Source organism: Melospiza melodia, chromosome 10 (assembly GCF_035770615.1).
Source record: "Melospiza melodia melodia isolate bMelMel2 chromosome 10, bMelMel2.pri, whole genome shotgun sequence".
In the NCBI taxonomy this organism is placed as follows: Eukaryota; Metazoa; Chordata; class Aves; order Passeriformes; family Passerellidae; genus Melospiza; species Melospiza melodia.
The window spans coordinates 14,272,193-14,298,748 of NC_086203.1; the positions used below are offsets into that span (position 1 = coordinate 14,272,193).

The 26,556-nt window shown below is 42.5% G+C and overlaps 1 protein-coding gene across 3 annotated transcripts; it reads right to left on the reverse strand.

Annotated features, from left to right (window-relative positions):
- Positions 1-2,032: 2,032 nt before the first annotated feature.
- On the reverse strand, positions 2,033-26,374 carry SHISA5 (shisa family member 5). Of its 3 annotated transcripts, none has more exons than XM_063164451.1 (7): positions 26,269-26,374; positions 22,962-23,033; positions 22,331-22,387; positions 21,108-21,158; positions 8,068-8,183; positions 7,545-7,763; positions 2,033-2,250 (listed from the first exon to the last, which is right to left on the reverse strand). In XM_063164451.1, the coding sequence occupies exons 2-7, from the start codon at positions 22,988-22,990 to the stop codon at positions 2,210-2,212; spliced, it is 513 nt and encodes a 170-aa protein (XP_063020521.1). In that variant the 5' UTR covers positions 22,991-23,033; positions 26,269-26,374; the 3' UTR covers positions 2,033-2,209. The 3 variants fall into 3 exon arrangements, with proteins under 3 accessions (XP_063020521.1, XP_063020518.1, XP_063020520.1); XM_063164448.1 differs by lacking the exon at positions 2,033-2,250 and adding an exon at positions 2,339-5,384; XM_063164450.1 differs by lacking the exon at positions 2,033-2,250 and adding an exon at positions 2,339-5,384 and having other exon boundaries at positions 26,255-26,351.
- Between the last annotated feature and the right edge of the window lie 182 nt (positions 26,375-26,556).

Sequence of the window (26,556 nt, forward strand, 5' to 3'; positions counted from 1 at the left end):
CCAATGTAAATTGTTAAAAAATGGACATTGTTGATTGTAATTTAGCAGACTGATAAGAAAAGGTGATCTGTGATATCTACAAAGATTTACAAACCCACTGTGGCTGAAGTTTATCAAAGTGCTTCCAAGACCTTCACACCTGAAGGTGACTGCCAGCACTGCTGAGCCTGAACTGATTTGAAAACTTAATCCTAAAGCTTGTCAGTGCAATAGTTGCTCAAAGGCTAACCTGCTTTTGAGAATATCCAGAGGAAACTGCCACTTTATGTTCATATATGGCCAGAATGTAATAACCAGTGCCTGTATTGTCCTAACAGAGGTAACACAAACAGTGATGTTTTAACCCATGCATTAATCATGTTGTAGGTTGGTGTGTTGAGAATGAACAATTTGTTTTGCTACAGAACCTCAGCACAGCTGAGCTACAGCCCCTGTCCAGCAGTGTGAGAATGACATCCTACCTGATTCCAGGGGCAAGGGACCATCAGAGAGTGAGTCACAAACCCCATTGCAGGAACAAGGAGTGTTAGAGTGAAAAGGCTGCAGTAGCTGGTTTAAAAGTTATTTTGAGTGCAGTAAGGGAAATGGGATATCAGAGGTTATTTTATAATGGCTAACTGGCTCTGAGGGGGGGCTGCCTTTGCAGACAACACAATTCCATCAGTGCAGAAGCCTGAGCTCTTGGACAAAATAACATTTCCTTCAGCTTTCTCTCACTTTTCAGGTTTAACTCATGCACTTTCCCCTCCTCCTATATGGCTCACTGAAAAGCTGTAAATGTGACCAGGTTCCTGTGGTACAGGCTGCAAAAACAACTAGATAAGGTCAAATAATAAGCAGAGAGAAAAAACCAGGCCCCAAACCACTGGCTAAAGCAAATCTGGTGAGTTACTACAAGTGCTGAGATATGATACTGAGTTTCCATACTTGGAAAAAATAAAACAAGCAAGAATTGCTTGTTTGGCAATAATTGAAGTTTTTCCCTCCTGTGTGTCCAGCTCTTCCCACACAACCCTACCATGAGTTTTAAATGCATGCCAAGTTTAGTTGTGGAAAAATTCACACTACCATAGACAACTGCTGATTTAACATAATGAAAACACAACCAGCAATATTCCTCACCTAACCCTGGGCTCCCAGTTTTCAGTTCAGCCATTTGCTCTCCTATACAACCATTAACTGCAATAATAAAGGGTGAAGGTACCTTTGAAACCCTATGTGGTCCTTAAGGGAATCTGCAGGTTTTAATCAAACCCCAGGTTCTGCTCCTCAGCCCTGTGTGCAGAGAGGGGAAAGCACACAGCTTTCCTTTGAGCATTTCTCTGCCTGTCACTTCTCAAACTCAGCCACACTGGACAGGTGCAGCTGCTAAGAGTCATGGGAAAAGAGAAATAGATGAACTATTATGAAACTATAAAAGCAGTGCCAACAGAATCATCACAAATAACTGCAATTTCCTGGTGTCACTTCTAGCCCAAACCTTGACTGTATGTTTTCTAGATTTAGGTTTTTAGGAACATGCATTTTGTCTGCTGCCCCCAGTCAACTAAGAGAAAATATGAAATAAAACTAGAAGTGAAATTATTTGTATTGCACCTCCAACACACTATCAGCCTGTAGCTGAGACTCCAACAAATTCAAGGAGTAACACTACAAAACTACCCAATTACGGGGTTTTGATTGGGTGTGGTTTTTTTTTTTTTTAATTTCTGTGTTTCTCCCTTTGTTTTTCTTTTAAATGCTACATTAGAATGTAGCTGGCAATTCAAGGTAATAATGCTGATACACTAAACAATTCACTGCTGTGTGGTGTCATATAAAGAATACTCTTGACCTGCTCAAAGAAAATATTTTCAAGTGAAAGACTAATGAGTTAGGAGTGTGAATACAACCTTTCCAGAACATTTTTATCAAAACTATTAAATACACAAAACACTTCAGCAAAAACATTTTCAGACAGAGTAGAAAGCACCACTTACCTCATGCTGAATTTGTCAGTTTGATGAATGAGGCACAATACTCAACACCCAAGTCTAAACAGGTTGAGAAGATATTTTTAATGAAATTACAGACTTCCTTAGAATCAATCCTTTTGGACTTGCTTGGCAGCAGCCTGTCAGAGGATCATTCAGCAGCTTACACTGTCCTTGCTTTATTCTGTGATCTGTAATTTTGGTTAGGCTTCAGTCTCCACCACCAAAAGTGGTATTCATGATACAAGGTGACCCGAAGGACACTCAGTAACACCAGCTGTCAAACACATGAAGGAAAATGTAGCTTTGCAGACACACCCCTAAATAATACTCAAAATAAGGCTAAGAAAACCAAGTTGACAGAATGTACTTCAAACACTGAATTTATTACAAAGGTGCATAGAGTTTATGCCATTTGGTTTGAATACTTATGTTTAACCTACAAACAACATACAAAGCAAGGTTACAGTATGTAACAAAAGCAACAATGATTATCTAATAAATTCAATATTCTACTGTCTTTAATTTCACATAACATTTCTGAAACAAAGGCACTTACAGAATTTAAAAAAAAAAGATATATCAACATTTAAAGTCTTAGCTCCCTCCCCCCTCCCTAGAGCACTGTGGAGAACAAGTGTGATGTGAAGGCAACAGCTACTGGGACTGACACATCAGCAGTGCTCAAACTGAAGACTTCTGGATCATCTCCACCTTTTCTGTAACCATCCCATTCTTGTCAGTATCTGAAAACAAGCTTCAACAAGTATGCAGGGCAAGAACCAAATAAAATTTGGTCCTACACCTCATTGTTAATGATGATTAATGCACTAACAATAAGAAATTAATCACAATCTGATTAATTTTGAACTGGACTATTTTCTCTTCTTTCAGTAAGTTTTGTAAGTGAATTAGTAATAGTACTGCTAAGGCAGCTCCTTGTACATTAATGACTGATCTCTTCCCTTGTACACAGCCATCATTTGCACATGTCCACTGATGGAAAGGTGTCCATTTTCAGGCTCCTTAACCCTCATCTCCCACAGAGAGCAGTGGCAATTCAGGACCATCTGTTTGGTCTGTACAACCTCCACCCCAAAGCCTCCTATTTGGGAATGTCCCTTACTGCTGCCTCCTTCCTTTGCTCCCATCTCCTCAGGGATGAGGACTGAGCCATCCTGCCATGAAACTGCAGACTTCCCTCTCCCAACCCAAACAGGACACTGTGATGCTCCCTTTGTCACACCAGGTGGGGGACAGGAAGAGCAGGGCACAATGACAACCTCAGGAACCCCACACTGGGTGCTGTACCTGTGCTCTCCCTGGCTCCACACAGGCTAACAAAGGTGCTGGAACAATCTCTGCCGTCCTTCTCCATGAATAAGCACCAGGGGTAGGATCTGCAGCATGGGATTTATTTCTGCAGTTCCTCAGTGCTCTCCCACAGAAACATTCCAGATTTCTAAGGCAATGCTTCCTCCTCCATACAGAAGACACCATCCTTTTTTGGTTGGTCCCATGTAACAACTGACAGTGTCAGGAAGTTTTGCCCAATTTCTCAGCTGACATGGCAGGAAAGAGGAGGAACACATACACAGGATACACAGATAAATGTTCTGTAAGTGCCTCTTGGCACCATTTAATGCTATTAACTTCAACACTCAGAGAGGTGTAACAGAGGGGCACAGGATGTCATGAACCCCAGTGTAAAAACTTTCAACAAGTTTCTTCTGAAATGCCCTGAAAACTTTCTTAAAAAAAGAATTGTAATAATCCAGAAATAGACTCAAAAAATCAGGAAGGGGAACAAGGCTGCCTTTGACAACAGCAACTTCCACCCACTCTGTGAGGTAAAACAATGCCACCAAACAATAATATACCCCAAATGTAGAATGATAGGGTAAATGGCTCAATGGCCTCTCTAAAAAAGTAAAATCAGTGTAAAAAATATGTTAAAATTATTTCAGTGATTATGTCACAGTGATACATGCAAATAACTACATAGTTCTATGAGGCTAAACAACAAATTGCATTTCAATGTTGGAAAAGACAGAATTGTTGAGGACAGTGAAAAGATCCCCCACCTTATTTGTCTGAGCAATGAAAGATTCATAAGCCTAAAGCCCCAGCAGTGTCACCAGCCATGAGATGTCTCAAGATGTTTCATGACTGAAGGCATTACCTTCTCAAATAAAAATACATTACCTGCCTGTGACAAATCCTTCCTTTCCCTGACTTCTCATTCTGCTCAGCTTTCTGGGAATGCTAAAGACAAAGGGGAGGTGTAATGCTCACTGTGGCCCCTCACCCAGCACACTGTTACTCCACTGCAGACTGGATTTATAAAGCTCTGCCATTCTTAGGTTCCTGCCACCTACAGTTCCCACTAGAGACAGTGGAAAACCCCCTGAGCATTTGAAAACCCCAATCTTCTGCTGATATCCCAGCCCTCCTGTACAAGAATTCCTTCTCTGTGATGAGGCTGCCAAGGTTTTGTAAGTGAACCTCTGTTAATGTGTCATTAAGAGGCTGATTGTAATTCCAAACTCATCAACAAGATCAATTAAGTTTGTCCAATACTAGCTGAACAAAAAATACTCATCCAATAACTTTTATGGAGAATTTTCAGGGTTTCAGCTTTTGATCTATTTGGTCCTTTAAGTGGCAGAGTGTCTGTTGATTTCTAGCTATAACATCCAGTGGAGGCACAGTTTATAAACCTTAAAATTGGGACAGAAAACAAGGAAACAACCAACTCATGCTATTTAGAACTAGCTCAAAGGCAATTAAACATGGTGCACTACCCCTTACCAAAGGCAAATGTGATGCAAAAAAGGAAAATTCCCTTTTGAATGACAAATGAAATGTATTAAATTGTAGCTAACCTAACAATAGTAGCTTCAAAACAGGCAGAACTTACATAACATGTATCAGGTAGTTTCTTAGAGGTTAAGATTTTACATTTTAATACTGTGCAAAAGATTGCTACAGCTTTGGGTATTTGACAATGCTCATATTAGACCATTCCTCTCAAAATTATTGCACAGCAAATGGTATTGTGGTTGTGTACTTATGAAATACTCTTTCTTCTTGCTTCTCTCATTGGATCTAGAGCAAAATCTCTTTTTGTATTTGCTTGAGGTATAAATCAACTTCTGCAAGAAAAATACTCCTTCCTTGGAGCATTAAAAAAAAAAGAAGATACTGAATTGATTTTCACTCTAGTTTAACAAAAAATTGTTGTCTTCCAGAAAAATATAGTACATGAGCATGGTGTAAACAGAACAAATGATATTTTGAAAAGTTTTGTATGCAGAAGCACAGCAGAAGCTTTTCAATAGGTGGGCTTCTGAGGATCCATGTAAGCAGGGTTGTAAGGGGGCTGGGTGGGGTAAGGAGCTCCAGCACCAGCTGCAAAAGCAAAACACAAGAAAAGAAACAGATTTGTAAAAGGTACATTCTGAACTCTACATATAAAATGGCAATTTCTGCTTTGAGTGCACAGTTAAGAGGTTCAACCTAGCCAGCATCTTAATTGGAGACTTGAAAACAGCTTGTCACAAAACATCTGCATTTCAGAAGTAAGGGCACAAAAACTTTTGTTCTTGTTGGCTTTGGGGCTTTTTTGATGCTGAGTGTACACGAGCAGCCTTTAGGGGAGAACCTAGCCTAAAAAAAGGAACAGATCTGGCTCAAGAAAGAGCCAGTGGAAGTAAGGGGTGCACATACAAGAGGATATACCTGACAGTGTACTGAGGAAAAAAAAAACACTGGTAAAAGGACTAGAGAAATCATATTAGGATTCCTGCAAGGAAAATGCTTTCCTGCTAAGTGTCAAAAAAATAATAAAGGAAGTAACATAAACGGGAAAAAATATCCCACCACTACTGAGCACATGAAAGAGTTTGACTTATATACCAGATGTGCATCCCTTGGAAGAGATTCTTATTTTCTACTGCTCTGAGAAAAGCTGCTCTCAAGTGGCATCTCCATTTTCAGCTCTGTCAAACAGCACAAGCTTGTTCAAGCAGCACCTGATCAGATCCCTGGAAAGTGCAAGTGTGGTTATCTTGTGCTGATCTGTGAAGTGAGTGGGCTTGGCTCCTGTGTGGCAGAGCAGGTATTCTCCCCTGGCACATGGCACAATTAACAGCCTGCCCTTGGTTAACAGGCAGGAGAAATGAAGGGAACAACTCTCTCACTGTGAGGCATTTTCAGCTGCCAACACTGAAAGTGTCTTGGTGTGTTCCCAGAAAGAAAAAAATCCAAAAAAACCCAAAACAAAACAACTGTTTTAAAACTAAAAACCAGCAACAGCCTGAGAAACCAGAGAGCAGGAGAAGTGAAATGACTAATTTATTGGCTCTCTCATATGAAAAAGATGAAGCCAAAGCACTCTGGCATAATCCTGTAAAAGCCACAGCTTCTTTGGCATTTATAACAGAAAAACAGAGTCAACAGTCCTGCCAAGTCAGTGTTTTCACATGTGGGGCTGGTTTGCACATTATTAATATACAATTTCTAACTGTTTGCAAATCTTTCACACCATTAAAAGCCATTTTATATCCAAGCTGTCCTGGAAGTTACTTCCTAAGGGCATTATCTACTAGTCAAGACTATACTTTGTTATGTAAAAGGATGATCAGTGAGGTTTGTAAGAGAACTTGAATATCCTGCAGGTAAAAGCCCAGTTTTGGCCTCTCTGAGCAATCTGAAGCCAATTGCTCAGAGAACAGCTATTACCAGCAGAAGTGGGAATTAGTCATTGCAACAATAAGGCTGCATGAAAACAATGCTGTGAAAGAAGGAAAGCTGAAGAAAAAAGATTCTGATAATTTTAACTGCAAGTTGTCAACAGACTTCTCCTTTCAATCCCTTTGTCATGGGCAAGGACACCTTCCATGAGACCAGGCTGTTCAGGATTCCATCCAAACTGGCCCTGGACACTTCTGATGTGTCCACAGCTTCTCTGGCCAACTTGTGCCAGGGCCTCACAAACCTCACAGTAAACCATTTTTTCCTAATAAGTAATAACTAGTTACATATATATATATATATATATATATATATATATATATATATATATATATATATATATATATAATAATCTAAATGTGCTGTCCTTTAGTTTGCATCCATTCCCCTTGTCCTGTCACTACATGCTCTTATAGAATAGAGCTCACAGATACTAAATTAGAAAGGGAATGTGGAAACATCCAACTCATGTATGTATGTATGTATGTATGTTAATTGACTTTGATTTTAATATTAAATGTCAGCTGAATTAGTAAAATGTTCTACTGGATCTGCTGACAGTCCCACACACTGCCAAACTTTGCCATACAGCTCCAGCTCACACCTCCTCTGGCAATGCTTAACACAGAAACAGTGAGAGGGAAATTTCCACCAGGGTGAGTAACATCATCCACCACAACCTGAGCTTTACAAAATTTGTTTACATTTGTATTAACACAGCCAGAGACAATGATAAATGTAAATAACCTAAGATTTGCTCCAGAGCAGCTCTCTCTGAGCTGTTCAGGGGATGAGAAGCACTTGGTGCTGCCTTACCTGCCACAGTTTCATGGTAAGCTGGGGGTCCTGCAGGCTGGGTGGGGTAAGGGGGAGGGTACTGGGCAGGGTAGGGAGCCACGGGCATGCCTGGCTGGGGCTGCACAGGCATGGGCTGGTAGCCTTGGTACGGAGCTGCTGCGTAGCTGGGTGGCACTGCTGGCTGCTGGGGATAGGCAGAGTGAACCACGGTCGTGGTGGTGGCAGTGGTCACCACAGCTACAGCAAGGAAAAGGAACATGGTTAGTGCTGGTGGTCCCTAAAGAAAAACCCCCCAACAACTCCCAGACCCCCCACATGGTGGGATGGAAGAGAACTTCTAAACGCTCAGGAAATATTCCAAAACATCCCTCTGCAACCTCACATTCTGAAGCTGCTTAAATGCTGATTTTTAATATTTAGGTATTGCAACTTCTGAGCAGAGTATTTTCACCTCTTATAGGAACACAATTTTCCAGGAGGGATAAAAAAAAAAATTCATTTTCAAAGATGTGAAGAAGAAAATAAATCCAGAGCTACTCACGGCGTGGTCGTCGACATGCTTTGTACAGACAGCAACAGGAGCAGGTGAGGCACAGAATAATAGTGACAACAATCACTGCAAAAACAGTAACTCCAATGCCAATGAGGGCTCCAAAACTGCAAGACAGAGACCACAGAACTGGTGTCACTCCTTCACCAAACCTGCAGCAAACACATTGCTCCACCTCCAATCTCTCAGTCCTTATTGGACTAAGAAACAACTGTGCAAGGCAGTGCTGCAGGAGGTCAGGTCTGCTGAGGCAGAGAAGCTGAACCACCCCTGACAAGGGGTCTTTGGTCCCTCTCATTTTAGTCTGACTGTGACTGTTGTTGTTTTAGTGTGAACACACAGGCTCAGAGCAAGCCCACAAGTTCTTCCCACATTCCCTAAGACCTCCCAGTCCCAAACTGACAACTGAAGACCATCTCAGCCCTGAAGAGATTCCTGGCAGGTTCCTTGGCCTCTGTACACAGTTATTTTAGAATCCATGTTTCACACAGTTAGAAAGAACTGAAATCCTGACTTTAGTGCAATAGCAAGTATGCCAGGTTACCTTATAGGATACAGAAACACTGCCTAAAACTCCCACATTTATTATGGGAAGACCAGAGATTACAACAGCTTTGACTCCTGTGATGAGCACCAAATAATGGGGGCAGACAAAAACAGTCACCTCTCAAAGCTTTACAAATTCTAATTACCACACAGGGGAGAAAAGATATCACAGCAAAGCTAGTGCCAATCCCCTTAAAGTGCTAAATGAAATGATCTGTTTCCTACTGTCTGAAATCAATAAAGCCCATCTTCCATGGAAGCCAAAATCTCCAGCACCCTTATTTCTTAGAAAACACACCATGCATTGGTTTTGGGACAATTGCAGGAAGTCAGTTTTAAAGAACAATCAGCCATAAAGTAAAGACTAGAGAGCCATTTTCACATCCATCCTGTTTTTGTTTGTTGGTAGAGATTTTGGCTAAAGAGTTCTCTTTGGTTTGTTTCCCCAGCTCAGTTTCCTGTTAACAGCTTTAAAGAAAAAAACATCTCCATTGCATCCAGCAATTTTCACTTGGCTACCAAACACCCGCCAAATGTGAAAATTGCATTTGAGTATCAGTGACACTGGAAGGTTAAAACACTGACAAAAAGAATTGCAAAATGCTTTGCCCTAGCCCAAATTTAAAAGATCTCACCTCAGTGTCTAGAGCAACTTAACCCTTAGTAAGCTGAGCACTGACAAATAGAAAGGCTCAATTTAAAATGCATTCTTTCACCTTAAGAGGGGGTGCATCAATTGTATTCTGTTTCTGCAAAAGCTAGAAGAATAAGCTTGAGTCAAATCTCTTCCAAAACACTGACTTTATGAAACTGTAACTGTATCTGGCTGAGCACTGATTCTGTGAAGCACTAAATGCAGCACTATGGATACAACCATGGAGTACTGAACGGGATACAGGAAGCAGGAACTGCTGCAGCCTCCTGAAGTAAAAGTGTCAGAAACACTGCCAGGAAAATAAATGGATTACTGCAACACGACCACAGGATGTAAAGGTGAAAATAATGTGTTGAGGAAAACATGTGTGTTTTGCCCCATTTATTTGCACAGAACATTTTTGAGATGCTGACCCAAACACACACTCCTAAACACTCAGCTTTAAGTGGCCTCTCATCCTCATGAGCATTATCTTCACTTCAGCACAGTAAGCTCACAGCCAGCTCATCACCATCCAAAAAATCCCATTTCTTTCCAGCCTGATCTAAAAAGCAAAATACAAATGGGATTTCAAGAGAAGAGAGAGAGAACTGCCCTCAATGGATTTGTACACTGAATCACAATCCTGATTCCAATGTTCTCAGGAAACAGCAAGAACACCTGTGACAAACTACGGACACCTTCAGAAATTGCAGGACAAGAAATGTCAACTGTAATTTCTGATACTTGTGCAGCAGCCAAGAACTTTTTCTTTTCTGTTGTTTCCACTTTGGACCAGCCCTGAAAGAGCTCTCTCACTAGGGAGGCTGACATTGCTTCCTTTATACACAGCTATTCTCCAGCAACAGCAGCACAGACAAAGCAAAGAAGTTTTCCAGATTCTTCCTTGGGTTTTTTCCCCAGAAAAGGAAAAACACCTTCTTTGTAGTGAACTATGCTAAGGAAAGAAATTCTTGTGTCAAGGAGAGAGATTAGGGCTAACAAAGACAACTAAAATTCTTCACTTGTACAGACAATGAACTTCTTAGAACTTTAGCAAAGGCTGGGGAGAATCAAAGATATCAGAAAAATTGAGAAAGTGGAGAAATATTTAAAGTGGAGAAATATTTACTCATCATAAATTACCAAGAACAGCAGGAAACTGAAATTGCCCCATCATCTTTCACAACCAAATCAATTTATGATACAAGGAGAGAAAACAGCACAAGCCCACCTGCAGCCAAGCTGAGGGCCATCAACAGATAAAAACACTGACCATGGGCTCCATTTGTTAGTTTTTAATAAAGTTTTCTGCTCAATGAAGCAGATATCTCCTATTTGCCACCTCTAATAAGGAACACAACAAAAGCAAAGTTAAAAAACCAACACACCATGCCCTCGCCTTCACCAAGTTGTGAGAGACACCCTGGGCATTTGGATCACTTGTGTCCTTGAAAAAATGACACAGCCAGGACACAAGGACATTCTGCACCCATCTTCAGAAGGGTTAATGCAGACACATGTTTGAGGTGCAGGTGTGTCAGGTGTACAGGTTGGAGTTCTGTGTTTGTGTGTGCAAACACTGTGATCCACTCCTGCCCACTGTCTGATAGCTGCAGACCAAATTATGAACTTTCAGAGACAGCCCAGCAAGTCAAATAACAGAGAGGAGTTAGCTCTTCTCAGTTCTTTAAGGAGTGCAACAACTGGTTCCTGGCAGGCATTTTTATCATCTACTGCACAGCAGATAATTTTCCTGCCAGTGCCTGGGCTCATGCAGGCTAATGTCTTAGAACAACGTAAAGTAGGGAGATATTTACAGAAAAATCAGTAAGTGCTGTGAACTTGTAATTCATGTCATCAACACTCTCTTTTAACACTGGAGTTCTTCAAAAAAAATTTTTTTTCCTAAGTATTTATATTGACAACCAAAACCAGCAATATTCTTTTGGAATTTCTGCATGGTCAGTCACTACTGTAATAATGTCTTTTTTACTGCCCAAGGAGTACTGGTCTCAGCACTTCTTTAGCATTTAAGTGATATGCCACTACTGAAAAAGGTGCAGGAGGGCTGCCACTAACAGATGATGGTCAAGTGAAGTCAGAATGGTGCTCAATATACTCAGTGAACCTTGTAACCTTTAGGAGACAATATATTCCAGGTGCTGTATAAATACTCCCTTGCAGTGTGCTAACTGCCTTCTCAGACAAAAATTGCTTCATTTGATTGCTTTCACCTGATGAATCTGCCTAAAGGAGACTCATCAGGTGCCTAAAGGGCGCTAAAATATTTGGAATAAACCATATTCACACTAAATGATAATTTAATTACCGTTAGCATTGTACATAAACGACAAAGAAACGTGAGGGATTGTTGCTTACAGACTCTTCCCCTGAATGGTTAACCATGAGAAAACAAAGGCCAACGAAACCAAAAGCACACCTGAGCCTGCATTCTGCAAACAAAGGTCAGAGTGCAGCAATCAGGGTGGCCACAGCAGCAGTTCAGTGCTCTGCTGGCGTCAGGCACATCCAGCTTTCCAGACTCCCACATCCTATATACCATAGGCTAAATAAAGCACAGTTATAAACAGCTTGAGCTCATTCACTGACATTTCCTGCTTCTTTCTCTTCGCAGGAAAGTGAACTTTTGCCAATGATTTCATAAAAAACGAAATCAAACCGAACAGCAGTTTTACTGCAGCAATAACAAACTACAAATTCTCATAAAATGTACAGAAAAGCAAATATGGAGAGATTTATTCTATTTATAAAAATGGAGAGATAACATCCTGCCCTTTCCTATCACCACCTCTCTCCTGCCTTGCTCTACCTCCACTTCTACCCCATCCTCTCACCACTGAAGTGTATCTGTAATGAGAATATCTCTCAGACTCACTTTAAAACTGTCTAATTATTCAATATATCTATCAGCTCACATCAAGGGAGTTACTTGCCTATTTTACCCCTTTCAGAACTGAATGAAATGCAACAGACATATTAAAATGTGAGAACCAAGACCAGGATCTAAATAATACTATTTGTAGAAGTTAATTCTCAAGGCAGTTGCTCATGTTGGAGATCTTGAACAGTCAAATGGAAAAAAAAAAAAAAAGTAGAGTTTATTTAAAGCATTTTCAAATATCAAAGTTTTGATTCCAGCAATGTATTTTTAACTCTTCTTAATAGTTTGAATCACTTAAGTCAGTGACATTTTGTAGGCTGATACAAAGGAAGTTTTCACATATCTATGCCTTCATGTGAGTAGGACACACCAAAAATTTTGTCTTAAAACAGAAAAAAAATATCCAAATTAACAATCAGACCACCTAGTAATGAAAAATTAGCTTAAGCAGCCTTTTTATTGTGCAAGTTTTAATCTATTCCAAGATTTGTTCCATGCTCCGAGAAACACATTGGCAAAGCTCTTTTCAAAAGCACTGCTGCTTTTCAAAACAAACATTTACAAATAGTGAGTTATGGCTGTAACACGGGGTGGTCTGGAAAAACTTCAAAAGATAATTTAGGCCATTCCTAAAAGTAAAATAAAAAATTGAGTAGATGCATGTCATTCCTTAGTGCTCCAGAAAAGGATCCAATTCCCAGAAATGGAAAATATCCACATGAATACCCTGACTCAGGTGTAGGGCAGGCCCAAACAAGTCCCCAGACAGAGATGCCTAACTCCCATTTCAGTCACTGCCATACAGTGCCACATATTGCCTGTGAAGTTCAGCAGGAAAATAAGGCTTTTTTTTGAGCCTTTCAGAGGGATTAGTTTTTAAAATTTTACTAGCAACACACTTGCTGCTCAGTTTAATGTTTTAGCATAAAAATTCAAAACATAAGAACCACTTTCCTAAAGATGAAACAAAAATAATTTACTATTACTCAGAAAGCAAACTTACAGGGAAACATTAGCTTGATTTTAACACTTGCAAGAGGGAGCAGCCTAATTTAGCAGAGCCAGGAGCTTCAGCACAAGCAGACAATCAGAACCCACAGCAGAGTGAAGCCTCCTGGTGCAGGAGCAATCACAGTAATTGCTGGTGCAGCCTTGGCCACCTCCCCAGAACAGGATCTCCACACCATCAGGAAGTTTCCAAGTGATTCTTGTGGCAGGCAACAGGCAGCCAAAGACTCAGCCTGGGCAGCATGGTTTCAATTCTGCAAAATCTTGGTTGTTTCATCAGACCGGCAGCTTTGAGAAACTGCACAGTCATTTTAGGAGCCCTGCAATGCAGTGAAGTGGGGATTGGAATTGTGATGTCTGGTGTTTCAGACAAATGTTAACTCAATTAGCACTTCAGAGTGTCTCTCCTGGGGTTCAGTCCCTTAATGTTGTGAAAAGGGTTTTTTTATTTTGACTAACCCCTCAGAGCAGCACCAGCTCAAGCCATCACTGACTGCAAACTGCTCTAGCAGGGACACAGATTAAATGAAAACCCCTAAAACTCAGCACTATCTTCCATAATTCTTTCTGGGTAGTCCCAAAAGGAGTTTGCAAGGGGAGCCCCAGCAAAACAACCCCATTGTTTACCTGCAGTATAAACAGCCCTGAGCTGCATCCCCAGAGCCCAAACTGAGCACAGCCCAGGGACCCAGCTCTGCCCTGAGAAACGAGCTACAACAACAATAATGCCATGGGAAGCAAGAAATTCTAAAACTGCCAGAGTGCCACAGAAAAGAGAAGGCAAGAACCTGACAGGAAGAAGTTTGCTAAATATGTGCTGAATGGAGCCTTTAGCTGTTTGTGCAAATAGGAATGTGATGTGGATTACCTTGAGCCCAAAATAATAAACTTCAATTTTATACACAATGACCTACTGGAACTAAGCTAACTACTATTTTTCAATATTATATTTACATTATTTTTTTTTAATTCTCAATTTTTTAAAAATAACATGTTTAGCACAACGTGTTCTTAAGCAGCCTTTATGAGAAAGTGGCAGGGAGGGAACTTCCTGCAGTTTGTGGTCTTACTCAGACATCTGACACTCTGATCCAACAGGTTATTATGGAATATGTATACAAGCATCTTTTCTTGGTCCTTAAAGAGTGCACTTGTACTAAATATGTCTATGTATATAAATCCCTTTGTAATACATCCCAAAAATACAATTTTCTGGTGAAGTTTGCCAGGAAATCTATTATTGTACACTTTGTAGAAAACAGAGTAATTTCTGTAAGTAACTGATGCATTAAAATATGCACATAACAAGGGGAAAAGTCAAGGCTGCATTCAGAGGGACTGAAGTTTTTCATCAGCAGTGCAAGAACTAACAATGCAGCTTCAGGCAGGCCCCAAGATAATTTTCACTTCACTGTACTCAGCATAACAAACTGCCCTTAAACAGAATTAAAGGCATTTGCTTCTGCAGGTGGGAAATAAATTTCAAATGTTCCCTTAGTGGCAAAAAGAGAATGTAGCATGATTACAGATATTTAAGGCAAACAACATGAGTCAGTTCCCTTCCTACCACCCACTTCAAGGACACAGGATGTTACCCCCACACCCAAATTCAAATCTGGCAATGGGAAGGATTTTTCTTAGATGGTTAACTGAATTAGCAGAACAAGTTTAACTGGAAAAAAAAAAAAAAACTCCAAACCAAACGAAAAAACTATTAAGTGCTACAAAAAAAACTTCCCCACAAAAACTGCAATATTATGAATTTGCTACTGCCAGTATCATACTAATTCTAGCAGCAGATTTAAACAACTAGTTAGAAACTAACTTGGCCAAAGAGTTAAAGTTGTTTTTTTTTTTTCCTGGCAAATTGAAGCCTGGTGCATGACTTGCCAAACAGACTGGAACTGCAGTCAAAGGAAGTTTGGACTGGGTTACACCCACCTGCTTTGCCTGCCTCATAACCCAGCTTTTATAGGAAACACACCTTTTTCTTTACCCACATTACTCATGTATCATCACACATATAAAATTTCCAAATACTGTGTTTAGGCAGGAGCAAAGTTTGAATTACATCAATTAATTATCCTGCACTGCTATGAAGAGACATCCTGCCCCACATTCCCCTTCTCTTCTGGAATATTAGTTAGCACAACAAGGATCATCAAGGAAAATCCAACACTGTACAAACAGGAACAGACCACTGCAGCAGAGGTCACATCTGGCCAACCACTGCTTCTTTTAAATGGCATTGATTATTAATGGGACCTTCACCTAAGAGTCACAAAAGTGACCCTGATGACTAGTGCCTTTCACACCCTAAAAAAAAACAAAAGGAGGTTTCTAAATTTACTTCTCAGTGGAATTGAGAGCCAGAGATCATGCTAATAAAAACAGAGGTGTATCACATCAAAAATGAATGGTGTAAAATGTTTTGAATACAAAGCTTCTGTCAAAAGGCCAATTTCTACACAACTGGTAATTTCCTGAAATTAAACCAATTTGTTTATTTCACAGAAGACCCTTCAGCTGCAGTTTTAAAAAGCTGGGCAATTTGAGGGTATTCTCCTCCTCCCATAGTACATCCACAAACACAATCTGTGGCAAATATATCCAGCTACACCTCAGGCCATGGCTTTTTTTATGGCAGTATATGAAAAAGCAGAGTTGGTGCTCAAAATGCTCAAATTTTTACAGATTCTAATAAATAGCCATCGTGGTCTTTTAAACATGTTTTTAAAGGATTCTCTGTTTCTTGGGTTATAAGATCCTTCTCTGAGGGCTACCCCACCTGCAACCTCTTCCACAAGCTCTCTCCAGAGCCAGCATGTATGTTAAAAATGTACTGTTTTCAGAGCTACACAGAGGCACAGGAGCACCCACAGGCACAGGGAACATTCCACCCTGCTAGGCAGCTACAGTCAATGAAGCACAAAGCCACAGGAAAATGAACTCCTGCACAGAATCCAAGTGATCAATCTTGCTGTGCCCCTGTGTGCTCAGGCTGTTGCTGTCACCCAGCCCTCTGTGGCTAGCAGGGCACACTAACCCAGCCATGCCCATCTGCCTCTTGCAGCAGGGCAGCATTTCTCAACCTCTCCTTCCTGCCTGGCTTCTGAGGAAACGAAACCTGAAGTGCCTACAGCAGCAGAGACCTCAGCTCAGAACCCTCTGCCACCTTCAAGCTGTTTCTTCACCAAGAACACACTGAACACAAAACCAAAGGCAATGCACTGCTAATTGTGCAAGCTGATGTTTACTTTTCAGGCCAGTAAAAAGCATGAAACATTTCTTTAAGTAGTTTAAAATCCAAGTCTCTGTTGTTTCCAGGCAAGAAGCTTACATTCCTTGGTGAGATTAGCCTGTGCTTGAACACGAGCCTCACAGAACAGGCTGGATGCAGTTTAACTCATTTAGTACAGAAAATATCAAGGACCAGCACTGGAAAAGAAATCCTCTGCTCATTAAACAGAGACTGCTTACATTTCTGCAAGCTTTTTCCCAATTTTTATGCAGTCTTCCCTCTGGAAACATTCCACATCCACCTGGACACATCCCTGTGTATCCTGCTCCAGGTGACCCTGCCTTGGAATGGGGATTGGACTAGATGATCTCCAGAGGTTCCTTCCAACCCTAACAATTCTGTGACTCTGTAATTATCTTCATTATTTACTTTCTTGCCTATTACAGATCCTGGAGTATCCAAATATACCAGAAAGTTTAAACTGGAGTCCCTGATAGTGTGATAGCAGGGGAGAAGAATCAGGGCACAGTTCAATATCATTTTTGACCTTGTCTGTGGAGAAAATATGGGCTTGAAAATATCTAAACCAGACAAAGAAAACCAGGATAAACACTTTCACTGTTACAAAGATGCTGGTTTTGCCATGTTAGCCTCTTGTAGATGCCACATTGCAACCAGGCATGGATTTTCTCTGTATCACAAAAGGACAAGGAAGCCACAAGACAACATAGCTCAAACCCCAAATGAGCACATCCCCATCCAACAAGGCTGGTCTGCCTCTGCTGGCCAAAGCTTCCCAGGAAAATGGAAATTCTGCCTTCCCCTTCTCATAAGGAGGAACAGCCTTGCCTCAGGCATTACTGTACTTGTTACACAATCTGCTGTAACTTACAGGCAGAAATTCATTCAGACACAGAGCCAAATTAACTGTGTACACAGACAATGTGAAGTTTTGTTTCCAGTATCAGCTGCCCCAACGACATTATTTTCTTCTGTAACTGATACAGATGTTCTGAACTGCTCCACCTCCTTAAACACTCAAATACTTCAACAATTAGCTGAATTGTGGATATGAGTCATCTAATTTCCTTTTCCAGTAAGGGTCACTATTGGAAAATTGGCATACCAAGGCTAAGTAATCACACTACCAATGAAAATAATAACAAGTTCTGACCTGGTGAATCAGTGCTCTGCTTTTTCCACAGTTTCCCAAAATGAGAATACTCTGTACAGCAGAATGAAAAGGGGAAACCAACTAAATTAACCTTACTACTCACAATCCATCTTTGAAAGCAGAGTAAAGCAGGGGAAAACTCAGTAATCCAATTAAAATTGAGGGGGGGGGGAATCCTGAAACTCCAGTAAACCTTTGCCACAACACATTCACTAACAGGAGAAACTGGAGAAATCACTTATGGTCAAGGAAAAATGGTGACAAATGTATCAAGTTCAGCACTATGAAACCTATGCCTACACCCTGATCTAAAAGCTCCACATGATCTTTAAGGACTGATCAACAAAATAAAAGGCCTGAATCTGAGTTAATCCTGACTTTTGTACTTTTCCTAGAATGCTTACATTTGCTTCCAAATGCAGCATTCTGGGAAGCAAAATGCTTTCAAGTACTTAGAAGTGCATTATTAACACACTCTAATGGAGTGTAATTTACTGTCTTTGAAATGTCCAAAGATTACAGCATATGGACCACTTGCAATGTGAACTGCCCAAAATGCACACCTGCCTCAACAGCACCTGATACTCAATACAAATACTGAAATACATAAATATCAAAGGATGACACTAAAAAGAAACCTATTGAAAGCTGGTGCTTTGCTTGCATTTCTGCAGATCTCAGAATAAACACAGCAAACAAGCAAAAGTACAGACAAACTAGAAATTGCTCAGCCGGGCATGAAACCAAAGAGCAAACAAACATTCCACCAGCAGCCCTTCCCTAACCCTGTCCTTAGAATTAGGGTGTAATTGTGGCAGGATTACCAAGCAGAGAGAAGAAACACCCAGACCACAGAGTCCAGTGGCAAGTCCACAGGTAGTCTGTAACTCACACTCAGAAAGGGGAAGTTCTCTGAACAAGACAGGATTTGTGAGCAGTGTGCCAGGGTGGCAACTCGGTCTAGAAATCAGCCTGATGCAAGAATGGGGAACTAAACACTTTCTGACCCAAAAGGCCAGGAAATCATCACCTCCTCCTCAAGGGCAGTGTCAAAGGTAGTATTTGTAACTCCTAAGAGAGAACAGGGCACTAAAGGAAGTTGCCCTTTTTGCTTCCTGTCGTGTTACAAACTGTTCAAAGAGAACGCTGGTCTTACTGGAGATACAAAGAAATATTCTGACATCAGCCCTTCTCTCACCACAGCGAAGAATTAAACTAACATAGTCATCAAGGAACAAGGCAAAACCTGCCTTTTAAAAGAAATTGGCACAGAGAGAGGGTGGAGAATACCTTGCAGGCAAGGAAGCAGTACAGCTCTCCAGAAGGAATTCAGCTTACTACTCGGTTAAAAAAGCACAGAAACCTCAACATACACAACACCAAATCCCAGGCACTGTCTGTAACCAAACAAAAACTACTTGGTGTCCCACTGGCTGCAGTCACAGATGGTGCAACTCACTGAAATTCCCAGTACTGAAACACCCTAAATGGGACAGCTCAGTCATAAGTCATTTTGGAAAGTTCTAACATGGTGTTCCTTCAGAGTCATATCCAGATGGCTTTTAAAGGACAGTATTCCTATGAGTAATTACCACCTTTCTAATAAAATTGCCTAACAATAAGTTAAGTTTGATGTCAGGTCTAGGCCTTTGCACAACACTAATTTTTCAAAGCTGCAATGTAATTGAAAAGAGAAGGAAGAAGAAATATCTCTTCTTAAGCTGAGACATCCACGGTTCTCTTTTAAAACATTCCACTGCTGAAAACAAAGATAATTAAAACAATTTAACTGCCCCTTTCTAAATGCTTTTTTCTGTCATTTACAAAGAGCAAGCCGACTTCAAGATAAGGCTGTACCGGAACCACACATCTGAAGACACAAGATCAGCCTAGCTAAGAAGGGGCATCCCTCCTCCAAAATATTTGTTACATTAAATCCTCCTCCTTGTCGCAGAGACCAAGGCTCCAAGACATCCACAGCCCCATGCCCGTGCCTATCGCCTTTAGCGCGGCTCCTTCTTCCCCCGCAGGTGAGGATGTGCCCGGACCAACACAGCGCGGCCCCGCTGGCAGCCGGCACTGAGCCCGCTCTGCCGGAGGTGCCGGGAAGGCCGGGCGGGCTCCCCGTGCAGCTGTCGGTCCCGTCCCGAGCCCCCCGAGCCCCGCCGCTTACCCCATGCTCGCCGCCGCCGCCGCCGGCCCCGCGCCCGCCGCCCGGCCCCGCGCACGTCACGGCGGCCGCGCCGCCCCTTAAAGGGGAGCCCCGGCAGCGGCGCCATCCCCGGCGCACAAAGCTGCGCGCAGACACCCGAGAGCCAGAGCTCCGGCACTGCCCGGCACAGCACGGACAGGGAGTGCTGGAGCGAGTCCGGGAGTGCTGATAAGGATGTGCAGCTGGGGCTGCTCACCCTCGTGTGGACACCTCCCGGCACTTTCTGAAGGAGCTACAGGGAAGCGGAGAGGGGCTCTTTGTCAGGAACTGGAGTGACAGCACAGGGAGGAATGGGTACAGATTGAAAGAGGGGAGATTTAGGTTGGCTGTTAGGAAGGAAGTTTTTACTGTCAGGGTGGTGATGCACTAGAACAGGTTGCCAATGGAAGCTGTGGATGCCCCAATCCTGGCAGTGCTCAAGGCCAGGCTGGATGGGCCCTCAGTAAGTGGGAGATGTGTCCCTGGCCATGGCAGGGAATAATACATCATCCTTAATGTCCATTCCAACCCTGTAACATTCTGTCTTTAACCCCTGCCCTCTCTTCATCATCTTCTGCACTGTGAAAAACTGACACATTTTTCCTGTCATCACCAATATAGGCTTAAAGGAATTTACTTCTTCCCAAGATTGAAAGAGACGGAGAAATATTGATAGAAACTAAAAAAGATGCTAGAACACCAAGGAGATACTTCAAACAAAAGCAGATTTTCTTCCAGAGCCACTATGGATTTTCTAAGAGTACAGAGAAGTAAACTAAAACAGAGGATGTTCCACCTCATTGTGAGGAAGAACTTTTTAATGTTAAGAATGGCAGAGTCCTGGAAGAGGCTGCCCAGGGAGTGAGTGGGGTGTCCCCTCTGGAGACAATCAACCTGGACACATTCCTGTGTCACCTGCTCCAGGTGACCCTGCCTCGGCAGGAGGGTTGGACTGGATCTCCAGAGGTCCCTTCCAAGCCCAACTATTCTGTGACTCTGTGCTAATGCTTCAACCTCCTGTTCAGCAGGGAGGATGCAGGTTATTATATACAGAGACTGTTATGGTCTAAATAGCAACATCCAGCTTCTTCCCCATGTCTCTCCTTCTTCCAACACCCACACAGATTTTGAGGGCTCCACACATTTAAGACACAAACTAGTATTTCTATTTTTGTATTCTAGCAGCACAGAATCATGGAATTGTTTAGGCTGGAAGAGATCTTTAAGATCACTGAATCCAACTGTTAACCCAGCAGCACCAGGTCCACATGTCCTGATTACACAATGAAGAATCTCTACACAAATCCCATTTTAAAAGCTTGCATGGCTTACCCGGGGCCAAAGTCCAAATCAGGATCCTGAAATATGTCCGAGTCAGAGATCCTGTAACAAGAGAATTCATCTCAAAAAATGGAATTTATTACTTATTAAAGTGACCTAGCCAAGTTTCAAGTGCTTATGAAAGGTAATGTACACTAAAAGGAGAGATTCTTTTTGTTGCCTCTGGTGCTGAAAGTATGGATTTGACAATAGCCTGAGAGCACTGTTCCAAGGCAGTTTTGCAACATCCAAAACCAAATAAACCATACATAGATTTGCAGCAGCTGTAGATAAATGCATTTACTGCATTAGCCCTAAGTAACTAAAGTTAGTCAGTGATTAACAACAAAAACCAACAAATACAGCTTTTTACTAAGCTCACCTTCTCCACTAACTAAGCTTAGTTTCACTCAGGTATGCTCTGACAGGCATCCCTGCTCTGGGGAGGAGAGGAGCAAGCACAGCAATTTGTCCACCAAGTGGGGCCATATGCTCATCCTCTACACGGAGAAAACCAAACACCAATTTTAACAGGGTTTCTGTTACCTTCAGTCAAACTGAACCAAAGTGTGACATTTCAGTGTCACAGCTGTCCTCCAGCTGGCTAAAGGATCTCTGACAGTCTTTGCTCCCACACTCCAACTCACATCATCATGGCCTGCAAGGAGCAGCTCTGTACTTTGAACAAGTTCTCTTTGCCTGGGTAAGGGGAGTGATGCTCACCTTCCCTGCAGGGATGTGGTTTCTGTGCTCCAGAGACAACATGGAGCTCAGGCCAGTGTTTCACCCCAAAAACCCTGCAGTGATTAAGCCCTGCCTGAGCCAGGGGCAAGATAAGCAAGTGGCTCAGCTCAGGTGTGAGCTCAACCAGCCTCGTTCATTCTCCACAGCAAGCCTGGCAATTTTCCACATTACCCACCCTGTGACTACAGTAATAACTCCACAAAAGGGGGTTTTAGAGCGTGTCCTCTCTGCTCCTTGGGATGCCTTTCACTTGGTAACATTCTCCATCTGGAGCAGGTACCAGTGGCACCTTTCTGGTGTCCTTGAGCATCCTAAAGTGGGAAGTTAAGCTTTCAATAACAAGGACTTTCCACATGATATGGTAATACTGACACAACAATCATTTTAACAAGCATCAATGCATGTTGTATCAGGCCTTGAAGCCCTCCAACAAAGGTAAAAACAAAATCATATTAAAGCTTCATCCCAACCAGTTGGTGGATGCAGTTTACCTAATTTTCTCGGCGAGATTCTTTAAACTTTCCAGAGGGTCTTCTGCATCAGGAGACCTTCAGAAAAATTAAACAAAGTATTTGAAAATTATCAAGAAGACATACATCAGTTTATGCATTAACTTATCCAGCTCATTGTTCCCTTTTTACAGTTAAGTAACAAGCATTAATGTAGATCCCTGATAGAGATCTAGAAGAGAAAGGTCCTTTAGGAAGATTTAACCATTAAACACGATGTTTTTATCATCTGATGACAGAATTGCAATGTGTTGTATACATTCAATTTGCCTCAATAACTTTCATTAAGCTGATTGCACTGGAATTTTTGTTCATCAAATTTTAGGAATACATTAGAGCAGCAGTGTCGATCCAGACAAGATCCACAGCAGAACTCAGGACAGGATTGTGCAAGTTGTACCTCACCAAAATAACCACTATATGCCTGACAATCCTCACCCAGACTGAGAAGAGTTACAAACCAATAGCTAGTAAGTAAAGGAATAATCATACAAAGTCTTTTCCTCATCCCGATCAGATCACCTAAATTAACATTTAAATATGCTGAGAGTACTTGGGTAAGGTCTTACAAACCAAGAATTTCCTTTTGTGTATAGCAGAGGCAAATACTCACTTCAGACACGCAGAGCAGCTCATCTTCATTAAGCACTTCTATCCAAATGTTCACACAGGCATAAGCACTAAACTGCACAAAAATATGAGATGCTGGTGTTACTTTCTTCACTGTATCTGACAGAAGCTACCAAATTATTGTAAAGACTCAAAGAGCAACATGAGTTGCCAAAAATGTTAAAAATACCAAAAGGCCCGAAAATCAGTTAGAATAAAATGTTAAATTTTCCTAGAGATTTGACTTGATGGAAAAGATGCAACACCACTGTGTTCACTGTGGGTTTAGATTTCCCTGTGACTTGGTTGTTTGCACCTGTTGCTTTGTTTACTTTGCAGAAAATCCTAATCCTGATAATCCACTGCAGAAAACAGAGATGATATACAACAGATTCTTAGAACTAAAATCAGTCCAGCAGCATTCCCACTGCAAGCATCACCTGAATACCCAGTGGTGATCAGTGGGGATGTTCATGTACCAGAATGGCTCCCTTAGGGAACATCTCACACTTCTCAGAACTTCATTGGGCTGACACATTCCTTAAGAGACTGGCTGTTTTCTCTGCCCTTGCCCTCCCAAGCCTGAGTAAGTGCACCATAAGAATGGCAAATTAAAAGCTTTTAACTGCCACCAAAAAATACTTCCCAAAGGTTAAGCAAAGCCATTTCCCAAGAAGGGTATTACTTCATTTTTCAGTGACAAATTCTGCAGTCAGCTGGTTTCTACTCATCATTTTCCTTCCTATCAAGACACAGCCTGATATCTTGCTCCTAAACCACACTCCATCCAAAAAACTCAAAATCCTTCAGGTGTAGTTGTTCAGAAAAAACAAACACAAAGAGGCAAAGACAATATGTAAACTGACTTCAACATCTGAAAATTCAGTCTTCACTCTCTGGCATCAAGAAATACCTGAATACCGTTGCCTGGAATAAAACACAAAACTTTTCCAAACAGTGTTAAAATGATAATAAAAATGCAAGTCTTTAATTGACAGCCTTAACGGTGCACAATATGGTGATATGCACACACAGTACACTATTTCTCCAATTTTGCTAAGATTGATTAGTATACCTACAAATACTATCCAGTAAGAAGAGCAGTTGGTTAGGTAATTTCCCCCTGGATTCTGCCCCATTGGAGCCTCCCCCCAATCTTTTTCAGCCCTACACTTTACTGTGCCTACAATACAGGCTGCAAAACAAAGTGTCCTTGCTACACTAAAGTCAAGAATAAACAGAATTTCAAGAATGTATTAATAAGGGTTTGGTATACTGTGAAGGAGGACAGGAAAAGTACTACAAGTTAGAACTTTGTATTAACAGCCTACAACGTTACAAATACATGAAAAATATATAAAAGCTAAAAATATTTATGCGTCACAGCCAACAATAAAAAGAAAAACAAAAACCTTCTAAAGGTTTCAATATGGAGGTTCATTAAATAGAAACAAAGAGGAACTTCTGTACCCATAGCACAGTACATTTTACAGCTTTACATTTGCTTACACGTGGTCGATCAATTTTTTCTTCTGCAGACACCTAATGCCACCTGACCCCTCCCTCCTTCCTCTGTCCCTAACAAGGAAATGGCAGGTAGCTAAACCAACTCCAAAATACTTTGTGAAATTACACAGCAGGGCAGCCAACAAAATTCCTCCCTGCACCTCACAATTGTACTATTTCAGCACAATAAAGTAGCGAGCAAAACCAAAGGCCGAGGCCAGCTCTCAGGTGGCTGAGCTGAGCCAACCAGGGCCCAGCACACAAAAGAATAATCTGGTGCCTCTGCTTTGTTCCTCTCTTCTTCCATCAGCTGTGGCATCCATGAGACTTCCTCAACTGACTGAATTCTCCAGCTCATCAACTGATGGCACTTCTTCCCCCAGTCGGTCTTCTGATGGTTTGATTATTTGAATCACCTGAGAACGGGTACAGCCCTCATCCAACCCAACACAATCCGGTTACTGAGGGGTTCCCCCTATCCTGCAGGGCATCGCCGTGATGGTTTCATACCATCAGTACCACACAAAACCTTTAAACACTGACCAAGTTCCATCTCAAGAGCAGAGCTGCCAGACTCTTCCCTCCCAGTCCCCAATCACTGCAATAAGCACTAACTTACACCCCTATTTATTCAAGAGCAGCTTGCATACAGTTACAGCTATAGCACCTTGGTGGTGAGTCAGCTTAAAGAATCCTTCTTCTGGTGCTCATACCTTGAAGTACTTACAGATAAAACTCTGACAATGTCAGGCACACTGATTTCAGCTCAGCCCCCGAACAAACTGTGATCCTGGATTACTCTGACCAAGTCAAATGTCTTCTTGTATATCACAGGCAACTTTTCTGCACAGGTTTGTGCAGAATTTGATCTCTTTGATCAAGTGATACCACTGATATATAAAATATAAAGAGTGCTTCTCCTTCTCCGAGATCTGTGATCACATCCGCTCTTTCTGATGACAAAGTTGGGGAAGACCACACGGCCCCTCCTCTAAGCACAATAACAAATTAGCAACCGATAGGGCTGCTGCAAAAAAACCCGATTATCAATAATAGCATTTGATGTATGAACACAATCATCAAACAAGTTTACATAAGTATGCTTTTAATATGATATCGTCACTGAGCACTTCAGTGTTTATACTATGTTCCAGTAAATGGGAAGAATTTACTGCGTCGAGGGTGAAAAGGTGAAGGTTTTTGATTGGATGCTTCAAGAATAACCCGCAGCCACTTCACTACATCATTACCTCACCTTAGTTACCAGCAGCTCGTATCATCAGGCTACTGCCGGCCGACACCACGGCTCAAAACAAACCCACCGAACTCCAGCAGAACTTTTCCCTCAGCAGAACTTTTCCTTCGACGAACTCAAACGCGCGCCAAAACAGCAGAGCGCGTGTGGGCGCCTCCCGCCGCCGGGACCACGTGCCCCCAACACCGCGGCTCCTCAGCCCCCAAAACACGACTCCACGGCCTCCCAAAACACGGTTCCACAGTTCCCAAAACCACGGTTCCTCGGCCCCCAAAACACAGTTCCACAGTTCCCAAAATCACGGTTCCACAGCTCCCAAAACCACACGTTTCTCAGCCCCCAACACCAAGGTTCCTCAGTCCCCGCCCCGGCACGGGCGGCAGAGCTGAGGGGGCCGAGCTCGCAGCCTGGGGCTCCCCACGCCGTGGGCTTCGGCCGGGCCTCCCCGGGGGATGTGATCACCGCTTCCGAAAGCGCCGCCGGAGCCCCCAAACCCTCCCTGAGCACCGAAGCATCCCCGCTCGCCGCTCCCGCACCTTCCCGCGCTCACCGGCGGCCGGCAACAGCAGGACGAGCAGGAGGAGGAGGAAGAGGAGGCAGAGGCCGAGCACGCCCCGACACCGCGGCGGCAGGGCGGCCGCGCCCCGGGGGCTGCAGGGAGGGGGCGGCCCGCGGGAAGCGGCGGCGGCGGCGGCGGCGGCGGGCGGGACGGGGCGGGGCGGCCCCGGCACGGGACAGCGCTGAGGCGGTCCCGGAGCCCCGATCTCAGTTCCCCACACCTCGATCTCAGTTCCCCGTTCCCTGTTCCCCCGGCTGCGGCTCCCGTTCCCCAGCGCGG